The sequence below is a fragment of the Hydra vulgaris genome, chromosome 03 (genome assembly GCF_038396675.1).
Source record: "Hydra vulgaris chromosome 03, alternate assembly HydraT2T_AEP".
Classification (NCBI taxonomy): domain Eukaryota; kingdom Metazoa; phylum Cnidaria; class Hydrozoa; order Anthoathecata; family Hydridae; genus Hydra; species Hydra vulgaris.
The window spans coordinates 58,401,705-58,420,925 of NC_088922.1; the positions used below are offsets into that span (position 1 = coordinate 58,401,705).

General features: G+C 26.4%; 1 protein-coding gene across 1 annotated transcript; it reads left to right on the forward strand.

Annotated features, from left to right (window-relative positions):
- The first annotated feature begins 929 nt into the window (after positions 1-929).
- LOC100210423 (uncharacterized) lies at positions 930-18,858 on the forward strand. Its single transcript, XM_065793809.1, has 5 exons — positions 930-1,164; positions 1,711-2,423; positions 14,056-14,784; positions 17,402-17,617; positions 18,396-18,858. Exons 2-4 carry the CDS (start codon positions 1,718-1,720, stop codon positions 17,611-17,613), a joined length of 1,647 nt encoding a protein of 548 aa, XP_065649881.1. The 5' UTR covers positions 930-1,164; positions 1,711-1,717; the 3' UTR covers positions 17,614-17,617; positions 18,396-18,858.
- The last annotated feature ends 363 nt before the right edge of the window (positions 18,859-19,221 follow it).

A 19,221-nucleotide genomic window follows, 5' to 3' on the forward strand; every position in this document is an offset into this window, starting at 1 on the left:
TTAGAGACAACTGTTTTAATATGTGTCCTCCACTTTAGATTAGATGTAAAAATGACTTCTTAACAACGCTCTTTAGTAGAGCTTTTAGTAAAGCTTCTTTAGTAGAGCTTCTTAGTAGAGCTTCTTTAGTAGAGCTTTTTAGGCATTTAATATTCTTCTTATTCTTTAATAAAGTAACAAAAACAAAATATATTTTAAAAGAAAACTTTATTATACTGTTAATTTTACTTTACAAATTTAGCTCAGAGTAATTTCCTTATAAAATTGCAAAGTATTTAGTTTTTTACAATTATGTCACTAATTGCAAAATAATGTTAAAATAATAGTGGGAGAGTAATAATAATAGAGAGAAACTAATTTAAGTTTACAAATTCTAGTGTACAATATACGTGTGTAAAGTTTATACAAATAGATTTTAAATAGATAACTAACTAAAATTAGGTTTAACTGACTAAAAAAAGGCATAAAATAGGCCTTTTAACCCTTTTCTTGAATTCCAGTACATTATCATTTGATATTTTTTAAGAAAAATCGTTAAAAAAAATCAAACTATACGAGTATTATGTAATAATTCAAATAAATATTTTTCACTCTAAATATAAAAATTCATATCAAGTACAGAGGCAATTCTACGAATAAAATGAGGGGGGGGGGGGCGAATCTTTAAAAAGTATCGACTGCTTCCTAAAAAATAAATAAAAAAAAGTCTTCAACAGTAGGTTTTGTAACAAAGTCTTAGTAACTAATAAACTGCTAACACATTTTTTCGAAAAAATATTTTCTTTAAATTGCTAGTGTACACTAACATCTTAAAGCCAAATAATTGCGTATATAGTGTCAATGAATCACAAAAATAAATGCACTCTTGATTTTGTAAATCTAGGCCACCTTAATCGCGTTTGAATATTGTAAATTTTGACTCCCTGTACAAATCTTAGCTCATTTAAGTTTATAATGCGTTAAGATGTTAATAAAGTTTATCAAACTCACATTAAAATAAATATTTTACTTTAGTCTTTTAAATGCATTAAGTTTCGCTTTACAGGTAGTAATCATTAACTGCCAAATGTGCTTCAAATAATCTCTCCTTTGGAGTACGAATAATTTCTTCGAACTGCATGCGTGTTAATCCGTTCAAGCTTCGACGTTATCATCTTTAGTAATGTGAGTGAAAGTTAGATTATTGCAGTTCATCTAAAATTAGTTTAAAATTTATTATTTGTTTAAAATATTTATAATGCAATACATAAAACAAGCATGAGTTTTACCCAATTTAAAAAGAAATTATGTTTTTACTTTTAAGTGGAGTTTTATGAAGATTGAATTTTATTTAATGGATATTAAATTTTTCAATTTACAATTCGAGCTTTTCGGTTTATAAAATTACATAAGTATTATAATGAATTGATGTATTAACTCCTGAATCTGTGTAACTTTATTTTTAAAATAGTAATTTTTGTTAATATAAAATTAATGGAGAAACAAGTAAAAAGAAACCAATTTTGTGCTACTCTTTTTTTTTCAAAGTTTGCTATAATTTAAATGACACTTACAAAACACTTGCCAGTTTCACTTGCCATAATTAAATATATATATAAATATATATGCCCACATTTGTCGATAAAGGTATAACATGCTTCTGCAAAGTGTTTATGTATATTTGAAATACGTTTTCTAAATATATGTTTTTAGTTTTTAATTAAATTTTAGATAAAAAATGAGTGAATTAAACCATGCGGCTATTCAAAAGTTAAAAGTTGCTGAGCTAAAAGCTGAACTAACTAAAAGAGGACTTGATACTAAAGGGAAAAAAGATGAATTAATTCAAAGGCTCATGGAAAATATTGAAAAAGAAAATCATATTCCACAAGAACAGGAAGCAATAAAAGAAGATGTTGAGAATAACGAAGATGAACATATTACCAATGAAAAAAATTGTGAAGATAACTTTTCAGAAGAAAATTTAAATATTGAAGAAGACATTGAAAACAAATCTAAAGACCATTTAACTCATGAAAATAAAGATACATCTGAAAATTTAACTAATACAGATAAAGATATAACTAATGATGAAATTATAACTGATAATGTGAATTTAGCTAATTTAGCAGAAAACAACTCAAAAGCAGATAAAAATACAACTGAAGCATTTAATGAAGTGGGCAACGAAAATTCAGAAGAAGTAAGCAAAGATGTAGAAGAAGTGAGCAAAACTGTCGAAGAAGAGACCAAAAGTTTTGAAGACGAAAGTAAAAGCGTCGAAGAGGAAATTCTAGAAAACACAGTTGATTCAAACGAAAATTGTGAAGATAATTCAGTAAAAGATAGTACTTTAGTTGACCAAGTAGCCTCCAATAATTTTTCTCAAAGTAGCGATCCTCTTACAAGTGAAAACCAAGAAGAACCTATGGAAGTGTCATTAGGTTTGTGATTAAAATTTGTAGATGTAGTTTCAATTATAAAGTAATTTTCATATTTAAAAAAGTTAAGACATTTGGTAATAGGTGAAAGATTTCTTAATGTTTGAATATTGTTTTGCAATTTTTATTGATTGACAGGGTCCAGAAAAACTACTCCAGATTAAAAAAAATAGGTAATCCTGCAGTTAAGTGCCCTAAATTAGTTTAATATTTATGTTTAAAAAAATGATGAAGAGTGTAAATAGCATGTTATTAAAAAATAATGATATATTAATTATTATATATTATTAACAATATTTCTTGTTCATTTTAACAACACTTGTTCAAAAAAAAGGTCTGATTATTGATTGAGGTTTGATTAAAAATGTTTTATTATACTTAGCAACAATACTTATATTTTATTGACATATGTAAAAATAAGTATTGTTTTTAAAGCTAAATTATATTTTAATGTTTTTAAAAGTTAACATCTTAGATAAGCTTTTATAAAATTTAAAGTTCAAACATCTGGTATAGTATGTAAACTTATCCTTATAAATTTCTTATAATAAATTACGATATTTCTAGGGGTTATATATACCCTCGTTATTCAAGTAATATAAAAAACCGTTTAAAAAACAAACAAATGATAAAACTTCAATGTAATGTGTTCTTGCGTCTTAAAAAAGAAAAATAAGGTTTCAAAAATGACGATGTGACGTAATCACCGTTGTCTTCATTCAAACCGCCTTCATTTGGAGAACACTGGTGAAACTATATTTCTAAGGACTCTCTCACTTTTCTCTTAAAAAAGTCTTCCTATCTGTTAAAGTAGAAGAAGACTATTTTAAGAGAAAAGTGAGAGAGTCCTTAGAAATACAGTTTCACCAGTGTTCTCCAAATGAAGGCGGTTTGAATGAAGACAACGGTGATTACGCCACATGTTAATGTTTGTGTTTTTTCCTTTTTTCATTAATGTTATATATAAAACTTAGGTATAAAAAAAAGAAAAAATAATTTAGATCTTAACTTGCTATTGTTAATAAAAAAAAAATTTTTAACTATAAAAAGTTTTAAGAATGCTCAGTTTGTTTTATGAAGCGAAGTGAATACAGCTACGGCTTGTTAAAAACAAGCCGCTCTAATAAAATATAAAAGCTCAAAAAATACCTTTGATAAAATAAATATAAAAATAAATTTGTCTGTGAAAACAAAATGTTGTGTTTTTTATTTTTTTTTAATTTAAAAGCTATTTAAGAAGAGTCAGATCCAAGTTTAGTTACATTTTTCATTTTGTCAAAGTGATATCTAAGAACTGAAACAATTCCATTCCATAAACTGAAATGCAGCAAAAACGTTTTATTGTGAACGCAAATTTAAAAAGGGAAAACCCAAGCTCGTGTGTAAATTATATCGTTTAAAAAAACCTCTATGGCGAACACACCATTCATTAAACAAACCAGATATTTTATAGAAACATAAACTATACAGAATTCTGAAATTAGGCTTAGAAATGGAATTTTTTTGATATCTTGATAAATAAATTGTTTTGGTTTAATGAATTTTAAACTTATTTAATAAGGTTTATTTAAGATATCAACACAACTTGTGTCTGCACTTTAAGATCCCTTGAAATAAACAATAAATTAAAGTATGTAAGTTTTGACTGTTATCCTTTTTGCATAAATTGATCATTTTGTTTTAAATAAATTTTTGCAATATTATAAATTGATCCTTTTAATAATTCAGTGTTTCATAGTTTTTAATAAACTAATAGTTTGAAAATCAGAAATATTTCTAGATATCACAATTTCTAATCACTTAATTCGCACCTTGAGTTTTAAAAAAAGCTAAGATTCTATTTATATTATTTAGTGTTTAAACAAGTTTTATAAAAATAACATGTTGTACCTTAAAGGTATTATTGTTTTAACAGGTTAAGTACTCAACATAATAGAAATTTGATATGTTTACTTATTGGGAAATCGGACTTCACATCAGCTCCATTTGAACTAATATTAATCTAACTAGTTAAATTTATATAAACTATATATTAATTTATATAGCTATATCAGTCTTCTCCGTTTAGCCAGCGCTTTCGCACTTTTTGCGCTCGCTCTTTTGCTGTCTTTTTGCGCTCGTTCACACACCTGCGAAAAACTTTGACAAACATAAAAATAAACTGCTTGCCAAAAAACTAAAAGCATTTTGTTTTAAATTGCAACAAAACTTTTTTGTTCATTTGCGCAACTTTTATGAAAAATCGCTTTTTTTTACCCGTTTTTTTTTTTTTTTAAATTATTTTATCTATTTATTCAAAGCATTTTTTTTTACTATTTTGATTTTTATTTAAATATCAGAAAAAATGAATTTTTTAAAATGTGCAGGCTAATTAAAAAATGGCGGTTCTGCCGGCGCTTTTTTGTGCGCTGGTGTTAAATTTCAAACGGAGAAGACTGCTATATATGATTATAAATTTAAACTTAGAAATATTACAAAATTTATGTAAGAAATAAAATTGATTAAGAAACAAGTAATAATAAATATCTACATTAAAGTTTAATAATATTAAGTCTTTCACTTCGATTTAGCATTTGTCTACTCTATATTCAGGTAATCAAAGATAATGCCAAATAATAGTTTTTTCTAGAGATGTGGCATCTGAAAGACTGAAAAGAATACTCATACACAGTTTTGTCTTTCTTGTAAATATTTGTAAGTTTGTGTCCTTTTTCAAATACTGAATTTTGAAAAATGTGTCAGCAGCTTCTAGTAATTCTGCTACAAAGATTTTTACAGCTTGTTTGCCTTGAATTTGTGCCAAGATTAAAGTCTGAATATTTCACAATTTCAAAGTCTACTTCTGACTGAGCTGACACTTTGTCAGATATTACATCTACATTTATATTACATTTATATACACACACACACACACACACACACACACACACACACACACACACACACACACACACACACACACACAGCGGTGTACACTGGATTTTTAGATGTTTGAATTTTGACGCTTACAGGTATTGTGCAAACTCAAAACCTTTGTATGTTTATGCTTATATCAAAAAAGAATGTTTTGCATAGAATTGGGGTGATTGGAGCTTGGGAACAAAAAAAACCCTAATTTTTGGGCCCACTCGGCCCTTAACGTGGGAGCAACGCGTTTATAAAATATTTTCTTTACTAATTTTATCTAAATTTATATTCATCAACAAATTTCATGCAATAGTCTTTTATTCTTCAAAAACTATGACCATATAAAGTTTTAACCCCCCTCAATTTGAGGGGGCTGTAAACATTGCAGGGTAATAAAAACTGAACACTAAGATATTATTGCATGAAACTTGAAATTTATTGATAAATATGAATTTAGATAAAAGTATTTTATCTAAATTCACTCGTTGCTCCCTTAATGTGGGAGCAACGAGTTTATAATATTTTATAAACTCGTTGCTCCCACATTAAGGGCTGGGTGGGCCAAAAAATTGGGGTTTATTTGTTCTTAAGCTCCCCAATTCTTTGCAAAACATTCTTTTTTGATATAAGCATAAATATACAAAAGTTTGGAGTTTGCACTATGTCTGTAAGTGTCAAAACTCAAACATCTAAAAATCCAGTGTACACCACTTATATATATATATATATATATATATATATATATATATATATATATATATATATATATATATATATATATATATATATATATATATATATATTAACAAAGAAAAAACAACTTTTTTTATGGTACTTAAAGTTTCATGCCTATACGGCAATCATCAGCCATTGAATACAAATTCAAAAACAAAACCCGCTAAAAATGACAAAATACTGTGTAGTGGGATCTTAACGACGCTAAGACATACTTGATGGCAACGAAAAAACAAAATATTAGCTAATCACCGGTGTCAAAAAAAGAATATATATATATTAGGGTGGTTCAAAAAACAACTTTTTAAAAAATAGTCTGCTGCACTTAACTAAATGTGTTCTATATAATACAAAAACATTAGGTTTAAAATTTTTTTTGAATAAAAAATATTTTTAGAGGTGCCTCAAGACTCTTAAGAATTTGACAGGTCCCTAATATTTTGAAAAAAAAAAGTTTTTCTAAAGTATATCAACCTGGTACTCAAAAGAAGCGAAGTTATATAAAAACTTCAAAAATACTAATCAAATTATGTAAAAAAAATGTTAAAAAAAATTATTTTTAGAAAACTTAAAAATATTGACTTGTTTTTTTTTTTCGTCTTAAGCGATTATATCTGAAAAAAATATTTTTATTTTAAATTGATTTAAAAGGTTACATTAGAATAAAAAAAAGATACACAAAATTACATTTACATAAAAAATACATACATTTTTAAATAAGAAATAAGAATATGCTAATAAAATCTGTAATATAAAACTTACAATATTTTGACAATTTAAAAAATATATGTTTAAAACATTTATTTTTGTAAACAAATAATAGTTTAAAAGATTTATGGTTTTGCAAATGTTGCTCCGAGAATCATAGAAAAAAGAGAACCATAGTGTTAAAGTAATAGCTCATTTGATAATATATTCTTAAATCAATTTATGCAAGAAATCTTAAAACGTAACAAATCTCAAATAATGCAATTTAAAAAAAATTTCAACAGAATACTCTAGAATTTTATTTCGATAATTTTTTGAACCAATAGAATTAGCCTATTTTTTGAACCAATAGAATTAGTTTGTTCATAGATAGGGTGGGTTTTTAGTGTTCGCGCATATTCTCTTTATTTTTATGCACCAAGATGTTTTGAGAACATTCAAGTTTATGTATGTTTCCATGTATGTCTGTAAAACAAAAAATTTTTGTTTAACGGACATACATAAACTTGAATGTTCTCAAAACAACTAAAAAATCTGGACATATACTACATCCTCATTCACCACTAGTCCAGGCTTGGCCAGAAGGACATGAAAAAATATAATATATTGTTTTGATGATTTGACCATGGTTTTTTAACATTTTAAAAAGGCGCTCAAAAAAATGGTTTTTAATTTTAGAAAAGCGCTTTAAAATAAAGTAACTAATGAATTTAATTAAAGTATCAATGAAAATTATATAACATTTTTTTATAATAAATGTTATTTAAGAAAAAATAAATAATAATTTAATATTTATAAGATACGACTTTAAAAAATGATTGTCTCTTTAATAAACTTTATTCAAGAATCATTAAAATTAATGCACTCTTTATCAATATCACTTAGATATAAGTTGTTACTTCATTTAAAAGGGTTTCACATAACATTATATTACTAAAACATTAGTAGAGATAAACGATTCAATGTTATTTATTCCCAACGTAATTTAAATAATTTTATCATTATAGTGTATTTATAGTAAGATTAATTTTTTTTTTTTTTTGAAAAATAATCTAACTAAAAACTAAAATTTGGTTCAAGTTTTTGTTCAATTTCTCTATAGTTAAGTTAAGATAATTTTTTTAGCGCATTTTTTAAAAGTATACAAATTTTCAAGACATCTGTGTACAGCCGTGGTCAAGTTTTCGAAATCAAATAGTATTTGTGTGGTCATATTATGGCATGAAATCACATGCCTTTCTGGCCAAGCCTGCTAGTCATTTCACCAATCTGCTTTTGATCTTTTTTTACTAAGATTCTGGGAGGATTATGAATAGAGCTAACACTGGTTTCATCAATATTCCATATGTTAAATGCTGTAATACCTTGATTTTGTTCAATAGCTACTTTATAGTACTGAAAAGTAAGTGCTACATTTTCTCTATTAAAAGCAGTTGAGAGCACCAAACTTGTTGCCTCGGACTTTCTAAGCGATAATACTTTAGAATATTTTTTTCAAAAGATTTTCAGCCTATCTTTTCCAGCCATTTAGTTTCTATCTCAAGATGCATCATACTTTTTTTGGTTTGTTTTCCCAAATTGGTAAACCAATTCCGAACATCTCTTAAAATCAATCCTTACTAAAGATCAGCAGTTTTTAGAATGTAATCTACTAGAAATTTATCTTTTTCTACAAGCCAACATTGCTTTTTTTTTTAAACCTGATTCAATGAATTGATTTCTGTGTCTTCTTAAGATTGTTTCAGGAATGTCCAAGTCCATAGAAGCTCTGTAGATAGACACCTCATTGTTTACTATAAGTTTTACAGGTCTTTCTATGTCTTCTTAGTAACGGGTGATGTGGAAGTTATCAGACAAAATAAAAACGTCAATAACTTATTTATAAATAAAAAAACAAACTACTATTATATTTTTTTAAAATAAAGCATTTATCTTTTAATAAAAATATATTATTTTTTGTATGAAAAAAACACCACCATCTGCAATTGATCTCAATTTTGCTCTGACGCCTTTCATATGCGACTGTAAAAAGTTTAAATCAATTTCTTGTAGTTTTAGTTTAATGCGATCAATCAAAACTTGCTCTGTTGAAGCTTGCCAATCTCCCTCGTAAACCTTCTGTGCCAAATGTACCAAAAATTTTCAATTGGTCGTGCTTGAGACACATTTGGGGGATTGGATTCTTTATCAACGTAATAGACGTTGGTCCATCCAATTTAGAGAATCTTTAGAATAATGAGAACTTGCTAAATCTGGCCAAAATACATAGTTAAAGTCTCCATGATACTTGTGAATAAATGGAAGAAGTCGTTTTTCTAAACATTCATTAATATAGATTAATGAATTGATCGCTACAGCCTTGGAAGTGCGAAACAATGGCTCGGACATACCACGGTCAGATATGGCTATCCACATTAATAATTTTTTTGGAAATTTCTCTTTTCCTATAAAACGAACACTTTCTGGGCATGTCTTTTTGTTGTTATAGAGTTGGTTAACTAGTTTCCTGCTTTTTTTCTTTGCCTTTATTTTTGTTCTTTAGTGTATTTTGGAGTCTTTTCACGTTTTCTATATTTAATATTCATTTTTTTTAACTGACGACCAATTATCGATTGATTTACACCGAATTTAAAAAAATTTTCAAAATGATTTACAATTTTTTTTTTATATATATTAGGTTTATTTACAAAAAACATTTTTAGTCGCTTTCGAAAAGATTCTCGTTTAGCTGCATTTAACCTCATTTTACCACAAAAACTGATTATTATACTCAAATAATAATCTGTTTTTGTGATAAAATCAAAGATAAGCCACAAAAACTAATTATTATGCTCAAATAATAAAATTAGGTTTTGTCCGATAAATTCCGCATCACCCGTTATTTATGAGTATAAAATAATACTATGAGTATTTATTTTAGACATCTTGGTCACGGCTGTTTGCAAGTTTTTTTTATATTAAGTGTTGCAGAAAAACCTGTTTCAAAAACAAAGAAATCAAAAACTAACAAAATAGGAAATCAAAATAAATTTAAATAGAAAAAAATATTAAAAAATTAATAATTTAAGTATTTTGTGTACTGTTTTTCTTTTTGTTTCTATAGAGTGGTTGTTATTTTCAGCTACAAAATTGATTAAAACAAAGCAAAAAAAAAAAAAAAAAAAAACACTTTTTAGTTGACATTAAAAAAAATGATTTCTCTATATTTTATTTGTTTTTGTTTTTTAAAAGCGAAAATATAAATTGCTATTTGTTTGTAAAATATATTTATATAATTTTAATGTAACAAGTATATTTTGCCCCTATATGAAAAAATCTATGTAATGCATGCTTATACTTTTATATACTTTTATTATTTAATTATATTTATTTGCTCTAAAGTATACGCACATTTAGCTTATTTGGATAAGGGGTTAATATTGTATAATATACACTGAAATGTCAGTGGTTTGTATCCTACTTCATCCCAAGTTTTGTTTTTCTACCCGCCCCTCCTTTTTTGGGAATAAGTAATTGCTCAGCTTTACGTGAGTAAAAATTTGAGCTATGAAAAAACATTATAAACTTTAAGCAACATTTTTTAAAGAGTTTAGTTTTTCTATAATTAAAAAAGAATAATTAATAAAATAGATAAAAGAAGTAATAATTTTATAAAAAAACCACATTTTAAATGACAATTATGTTAGATATAAGCATTATTTACTAATGAAAAAAACTCAAAGAAAATTAAAAACTATGAAATCTTTATCTATTAGGCTAATTAATTTATCGAAATATTTAGTAACACAAAATACATTTGTTTATAGTAAGCGGCAATTTTTTTTTTTTTTTGTACGGGATTGTCCATAAAGTACATACGCATTTTTTTTTTTTGTTGACCCCCCTCCGTCCCAGGCATTTTGCGCTAATTTATGAGTAATTTTTAATTTAGAATCTCCTTTTATATATAATTAACCCACTGCCCTCCCATCTCATATACGCTATCTGCAGACCCCCTCTTCCCCTAGGAGCGTACGTATTTTATGGACAATCCCTATACGAAGCAAAAAGTAAAAAAACCACAAAAGAAATTTAAAAACTTTTATTTATCATCTTGCAAGCACAAGAATATTTATACAACTTTTGATTGAAATAAAAAAAAATTGACTTAAATTTCTATTTAATAATAAAAAAAAATTAATAAAAAAGTTTATTTTATTTTTTATTTTTTATTATATTTTATTTTTATTTAGTTTTTTTTATTTTAGTTTTTTTTATTGCAATGATAAATTTTTTTAGTTTGAAGAAAGGTAATACTTTAAGCTTAAAGCAAAGATCATAATAATATAAATTAATTCTGATAAAAAATGAATGATTTAATTTAAACTAATTAATAAAAATATAATTTTATTCTGGAAAAAAAATTTTTTTATTTAAAAATATATAATTTAATTCTGATTAAACAAATATATTTAATTTTAATAAAATTAAAGTTGATGCTTGGGTTTAACTTAACTGTCAAATTTATTTAAAAATATTAAATATTGTTCAATATTTAAATTTTATTGAAGAAAAATTATTTCTAACAAAAATAAAAACAATACACAAGTTATTTAAATTATTAACTTTTTTTCTTCTTTCTTTAAATATATTTTTCATTTCTATTTTTTTCTTCTTCTTTAAATTTATTTTAATTTCTATTTTTGATTTTTTTTAAACCTATTTTTGATTTTCTATTTTGTTAGTTTTGCTTTCTTTGTTTTAGTAACTTTTTGTTTTTTTCCGCAATGGCTTGCAAATTGCAAACAGCCATGACCAAGTTGTCTAAAATGAAATACTCATGCGTGGACATACAAGATGAAAAGTTGCATGTGTTACCTGGGAAGGCTTGCAAAGGTCTTTTAAATCCATTCTTACTTCTTGGCATTTCATTAATTCTTTATTTTTTTGTTTCGCTGAAAATAAATGAAAAATACTAAAAACTTTTAAATATCTGTACAATTATTTTTGGTACCCAAAACAAACTTTTGTGTTTATTGCAACAACACATTTGTTGTAGTATTGCAACAACACATGTGCAGTGGTAGAACAACTTATTATGAGCCTCTTATGGCCAATACATGCAACAAACATTTCAGTTTGAATTCATCATTCAAGACAGTAGCACAACTGATGTGCCTCCAAGGTACACACATCTCCAAGGTACACTCTCCTCTATATATCTATATATCTGGGTGTTAGCTAGTCTGATGGCACTGCATATAACATGGAATTCCCAATTGGTTTAGAATATTAAGTATTTTAAAACTAAAAGTTTTAAAATACTAAAATACTCAAAAACTTTCCATACAATATAGAATATTTTTATTAATAGTCGTCAATTAAAAAGTCAGCTATTTTAAAAATAGCTAGAGGATCGTGAAAACCCTCAAAATGTTTTTTCATAAAAGTTTATTTATTTTTTTAATTTTTTTTTACCTTTATAATGTAAAAATGAAAACAAACATAAAAGATGAAAATGTATGTAAACAATTGTTTAAACTTTTTAAAACTGTATTTAAAAGTTATGTATGCAATTAAAATATCAAACTCATTCATTCAAAGTTTAATTGTGAATAATTTTCTTTTGTTCTTGTTTTTTCTCTACTATTTTGTACAAAGAAGAGATATAATACACAAAAAAGCTTAAGAAGATTGCTCAGAATTATAAATTAACATTTATACAGTATAAAAATATCTTTTATTCCTGCTATGAATATACCCTGCCAAAAAAAATCTTTTTAAAGGAATTTATGTGTCTAAAAAATTTTACATTTGTGGAACCCTAATTTGCTCAAATAAATTGAGTAAGGGGACTGGGGACCGTGGGTGCAAACCATGGCTTGCCTTGAGATTTTTTTCAAATGCAATGTAACCTTTAATTTTTCTTGAACTCTTTCAATTTGAAAGATAACTTAAATAAATTGGTACCTTCAGGATTTACTAGACCCTTTCAAAAAAATTCCTTAGAGCTCACATTCAAACTCAAAAAGAAAAATTATTCAAAGTGATTCTTGGGTCCCCAAAGTGTAATAAAGTTACTCTAAAAGTAATGTACTATGATGAAAAGCTAGAAAAGTGTAGACTAAATAAGAATTTTAAATGGATTAATCTTTGTTCACACAAGTTTCTAATGAAACCATTCAAAAAAAGTTAGGCTTTTATTACTGACTTTTTTTCAAAAGCAGTAAACAGTACTTTTTTCATATATATGTAAAGTATATCTATATGTTAAATGGGAGAAAATATTTCAAAGTTTAGCTAACAAAATTTGAACTCTTATTCTATGCTATTATATCACTAATTAAATTCAATCAAATTTGAGACACTTAAGGTTTGTCTACAAATAGTTTCAGGCAGTTCGGAGAGGAAAGGTTAGTAATCTAGTGATGATTTAATACAGAGGGAGGAGGAGAGGTGTCTAATTTTGTGATGCATCAGATTTCTTTTTCTTTTTAGCTTTCAAATTAAAAAAACCTTTCTTTTGAATAAATGAGTGCCTAGGCAAACATAAACACCTAAAATTAATAGTAATATAATTATAATATAAAAACTAAAAGTTATAATTATTGTTAAGCAACAATAAAAATTGATATAAAACATTACTTTAAAATAAAACAAAGTAATACAAGAATAAAAAAAGCTTTCTTCGCCATTTGAACCTGCAACTTAGTTTTCATGTATCTAGTAACATCCCCGACACTATGGAAACTTATTAGTTTCAAGAATATTAAAGTTATATATTTGTTATAAATTCAATATCCTCAGAGGCTATTTGTCTGTTAAGTTTTTGTTTTAATTAATTTATACAATTTTATATAAAACTATAGATGTGCAAAAGTTAATATAAAATTTTGAAAATTAAAATTTATATGTATTGAAATGTATTAATTAGTTAACTAAAAGCAGCTAAGAAACTTTAAAGTATTAATGTATTTAAAAATACGCAAATTAATTTTTTAGGGGAGGGGGGCAAACTTGTTGCATAATTTTAGAAAGTAGGGGGAGGGGGCAGTAAAGTATGATAGTTTGTTACTTGGGGTGTGGGGATTGAAGTACATAACTGTCAAAAAATGCTAACATAATTTATGGACAACTACCTACAGGATTTGATTTACATGAGCTCAACTGTGTAAATAAGCCTCTTAATATTACAATAATGTTTGAAATTAACTTTTATATAAATTTTTGTAGCAATATGGATGAAGATTTGTAATTATAAGTAATTAATTGAATTGTGTTTTTATTGGATTTTAAATTTGTTTAGATAAAGAAGTTCAAGAGAAAATACCGGAAGCATCAAATCAGAAATTGGATAACATAGAAAAAATGGAATTGTCAACAAAGAATGAGCATAAAGATGAGAAATGCGATGAACAAGATTCTGAAGATGAAGAAATAGACTATGTATGTCCTCCAGAGTTTGATGAAAGAGAAGAGATGAGAAAAATGTTTTGTGGTGGACTTGATAAAGCTACAACTGATGAACAATTCAAGGAGTTATTTTCAAAGTTTGGCGAAATTACAGATTTTATTATTATACGAAAAGAAAATTCAAAAAGTGACAGGTTGTTTGGATTTGTTACTTTTGCAAAGTGTGATGATTTAGAGCAATGTTTGTTAAGTCGCCCACATAAGTTTCTTGAAAAAGAGTTAGATGTAAAGAGAGCAGTGCCACGTGGTCAAGATGACTCTACAGGTCACTTCAAAGTAAAAAAACTTCATGTAGCCAATATTCCTGAAGATTTTAAAGCTAAAGATTTGAAAACTTACTTAAGAAGTCGTCATCCAAGTAAATTTGGAAAAATTGAAGAAATTAATTTTTTAAAAACAAAAGATGAGGATGGAAATTTGACAGACAAAAATCGCGGTTTTGGTTTTATTACTGTTTCAAATGAAGATTATGCAGATAGAATTGCTATTGCTGAATCAAAGTTTACATTATCTGGTCATTCTATGAGAATTAGCAAAGCTAAACCAAGAGTGAACGATGCAGGTATATAATTATACATTATGTTTTGTGTAATTGCATAAAGTTTTCTTATTCTTTATAACCTCTTGTATTTTAAAGTTATGGTTTAGGAGATATAAATAAATTTAATATAAGTAACAATATTTCAACAAATATTCTTATAAAATTAATCTATAACAGGGTCAATGGAATGCTTACCATATTTGAAAAGGAAATTATTTACTTGACTTTGGTTTCTTGTGCTGTGTTGAAATGTTTTACCAGTATAATCACATTTTGTATGTACGAATTATTGAAATGGTTTAATGCTTCAACTTTTCAAGATCGACAAATAATTTAACAGAATCTTAGAATGCCATAGTTAATGAAATAGTTGTCAGAGATAGGTTACAAATATTTCATTTATTGCCATATTTACGCATTTTTAATTTTAAAAAATGTTTGGAAAATGTTCTGATAATAAATTTGGTTTTTGTTATGTCAAGGTGAAGGAAATATGATAAAAATTAGAGCAAACCTTTTGCTGCGTTAATTTTTAACCCATTTTGAGATTTAATGTTAGGTATTGAAGGAGCTAAAAAAAATTTTGTGTAGTTTATTCTGCATTGATTACAATAGATCTGATCCAATTACTACTATTTGCAGCTTCACATGTGATTATCAAAAACTTTGTTTTCACTCTTCTAGTTTGAGAGGACTTGCATTGACAATTACAGTTTATTTAAGTGGATTGTTTTTTAAATTGTTGTAATAGGCATTTTTGGAAATAGATCTTCTTTAAAATATCATTTTAGAGAAAATATAATTGATGAGCGATGATTACATCTCTATATAAGTAAATTTTACTCATTTTATGTACAAAATTTGTTGTGAACACTTCTTTAGTTAAACATAAACTATTTTATTTAAGAAATATTTAAGTTCTTGAAAGTTGTGGCTTATTAATTCTAGCATTGTATGTATAAACATTGTAAATTAAATGCAATGTTAGAATTAATAATATAATATTATTGATTATTGTTAAGTATTGGCTATTTAAAGTCTTTTAAACATTTAGACTATAAATAAAGTAAACAGTTATTGATAGACAGTAACTACTCAAATATAGTTAAACTGTTCTGTAATGTAATTTTAATAAGCAGCCCTCAAAATCAAATTGAGCATTTTGCTATGTTGGGATAAAAGCTGACCTTTCCAAACTTAACCTTGGTCATAGAGGAAGGTGATGTCATTGACTTCTTTTGCAAAAATCCTTATTTAGTTTTATGATGTTGATGACATCAGAAAACTAAATAAAAGCAAGCAGTTGCTCCCTTTATTTTTCCCTTTTTAGTTGCCTCTTTTATTGCTTTTTGTATTTGTTTATTTTTTATTTAGCTATGAATATTTTTTTTTAAGTTTTTAATTAATTTTTTAATTAAAAACTTTATTTACTTAATATATTTTGATCAGTTTAAAAAAAAAATTTCTCACTCAACACTTTTAAAGAAAAAAAAGTTTTATCTACAGAACCTTTAATGCATTACTATTCAGATGGTCTTTGGATGAGAAATGCTGTTGATAAGTTTTAATAATGATCAATTCAAACACAAAAATTTTGTACTTGTCCATAATGTTCACAACATTTTGCTTTGGGCACTATTCAACTATCAATTTTAAAATAGATATCTAAACGTTGTATTCTTGATTATCAACTCTTTAATGCATCATTAGACTGAACCCTCAATAAGCAATGTTGATCACCACTTCTATACTAGGTGCAATTGGTATTGGTATAAAATAGTTAATGATGACTATGGTGATGATGATAATGATGATGATAATGATGATGATGATGATGATGATGATGATGATGATGATGATGATGATGATGATGATGATGATGATGATGATGATGATGATGATGATGGCAGATTTGAAAATGCAAGGTATACTTTAGTTTTAAAGTCACCAAAAAACCTTTGGCAATCAATAACTCAAAAAAAACAAGCCTTGACTTGCCAACAACTCTTATCCTGGAGTCTAAAAACCGGAGTGTTCATGTGGAAAATTTTATATTGGTGAAACAAAGCTCAAGGTTTCAACACGCATTTGACAACATCTGACATACTTATAAGAGATAATAGAAAAAATTGGGCTTGGCAGGATAATCCAAAAATTGCCATGGTGTCTTTGGCTGGAATAAAAACAACATAATTAGCATTGGATTGTTATTTTAAGAGAAAAGTGAGAGTCTTTAAAAATACAATATTACCAGTGTTCTCCAAATTAAGGTGCTTTAAATGAAAATGAAGATGATTATGTCACCTTGGAAACCTTATTTTTCTTGTTTTATTAATATTATATTATTATTAAGACGCAAGAACGCATTAAATTAAAGTTTTACTATTTGTTTTTTTTAATGGTTTCTTATATCACTTGAATAACGAAGGTATATATAACCCCTAGAAATATTGTTATTATAGTAAAAATAATCTTATAAGGATAAGTTTATATACCATAAATATGTTTTAACCTAATTTATTCATATTTTTGAAAGTTTTCTAGTTTTGCTTCATTTGAGACCCAGCATAACATACTTTTGAAAAAACTTTTTACACAATATATATATATATATATATATTGTTTTTGTTTTTTAAAGGTGCACTAAGAGGAGCATATCGTAAATCAGGATATAGTCAAGGCTGGGATGATTGGGGAAGTTATGGTGCTTATGGCTACAATCAAGGGTATGGAGGTTATGGCTATGGGCAAGGCTATGGAGCGTATGATTACTATGGTGGTGGGTATGGAGGTTATGGTTATAGTCCACAGCGAACATCTCGAGGTGGAAATCGTTTTAATCCATACTAAAATGGTGAGTGTTATTTAGCTAATTTTTGAGGGGAAAAAAAAATTTGTTTTTTGAAATCTTTTTTTAAACTAGTTTAATATCTAATGCCAGAAATTAAATATATTAAAGCAATATAATCTTAAAATTAAAGAAAAGTGAGTTTTTTTTTTTTTTTTTTTTACATATATACTATAGTTGGTATATTTTATTAATTTTATAAATTTTAGTTATAGGACGGTAAGTATTTTCTTTACTGATTTTTAATCGTTCTCGCTTTTTGCTGCTAATTTTTCAATTCAAACATGGGTTTTTGATTATTTTTTTTTTGTTAAATTTGATAAATTTTTTATTATTTATAAGTTATAGCACACTAAAATTTTAATTAAATTTGGCGTTTGCACCATGAGTGCCATGGACGCAAGTAATTTTTTGCGACGTTTATCGTTAATGATTGTTCGCCGTTGGAGTTGTGAAATATCATTGAGAGTATCGACCCAGCAATATCCGTCAGCCAGCATTACGACATGCATTTATTTAGAAAATATATTTTGTAAAAGTGAGGATCAATTTTGCGATGAAAACCACTTAATAGTCGTTTGTTTTTGAAATCTAATATATATTTTTTTATTTCTACGTTTAATTGTTAACATCTTAGAAAACGCTTTTTTTTCCTACAAATTGATCCTTGCACTTAGATTTTAAAACTGTTTTGTTTAATGTATCTATATATAAAGATTTTATACTTATTTATATAGTATATTTTTAATGAACTGTTAATATTTCTTTTCAATCCATTATCCAGGCAGTGGCAAAAACTTTCTAATCCTCGAGTGTCTTCACGTATCAGCAACTTCTCAATAATCGTACTGAATGAAGTCTTGTAAATACTTATCAAACAGAATCAACCGTTCAAAGTATAGTCCAAAGTCTTCGTGAACTAATTGTCTCTTGCGGTTTCTTATTTTTATATAATTTCCTTTCATAAAACTTTAGTTTTAGTTAGATGTTTTTAGTAGGATATCGAAGATTCGATGCATTGTCGTATGTTGGCTGGTTTGCGTCGAAACATGTTTAGTTTATTTAATATTTACCCATTTTGGGTGTCAGATTATTTCATTTATAAAATATATAAGAGTATTTTATTGACATTATTTCTATCAAGACTTTTTTTTTTACAATTATTTTTGAAATATAAACATTTGAACAGATATTTAGATTGTAACTTTTAAATGATGGATCGTGCTAATATTAACTCATTTAATAAAGACTTATATTTATTACTTTGATAACTTCGATATATAGACTTTTGCTTTTAGGGGAACCTGTTGAGCATATTGACTATTGTCAATACGCTTAGTATAACCTCAAATTTAGATCTTGGTGTAATTTAAAATTATTACTTCGGTCAATAAAAATAAAATTTGTCGTGGTAAATTAAATAAGTTTAGTAAAATTCTTGTTTATCCAAATAATTTTATGCGGTCTCAAATCAAATATTTTGGATCTTTTAAAAGACAAAAAAATTTCATGTGGCAATTATCTAGGTAAAGTGTTCTCGCAGTTTTGAAACTGCATTTTAAACTCAATATTGTCCAGAAAGTGAATCAAAAATTTACTTAAGATGCTCG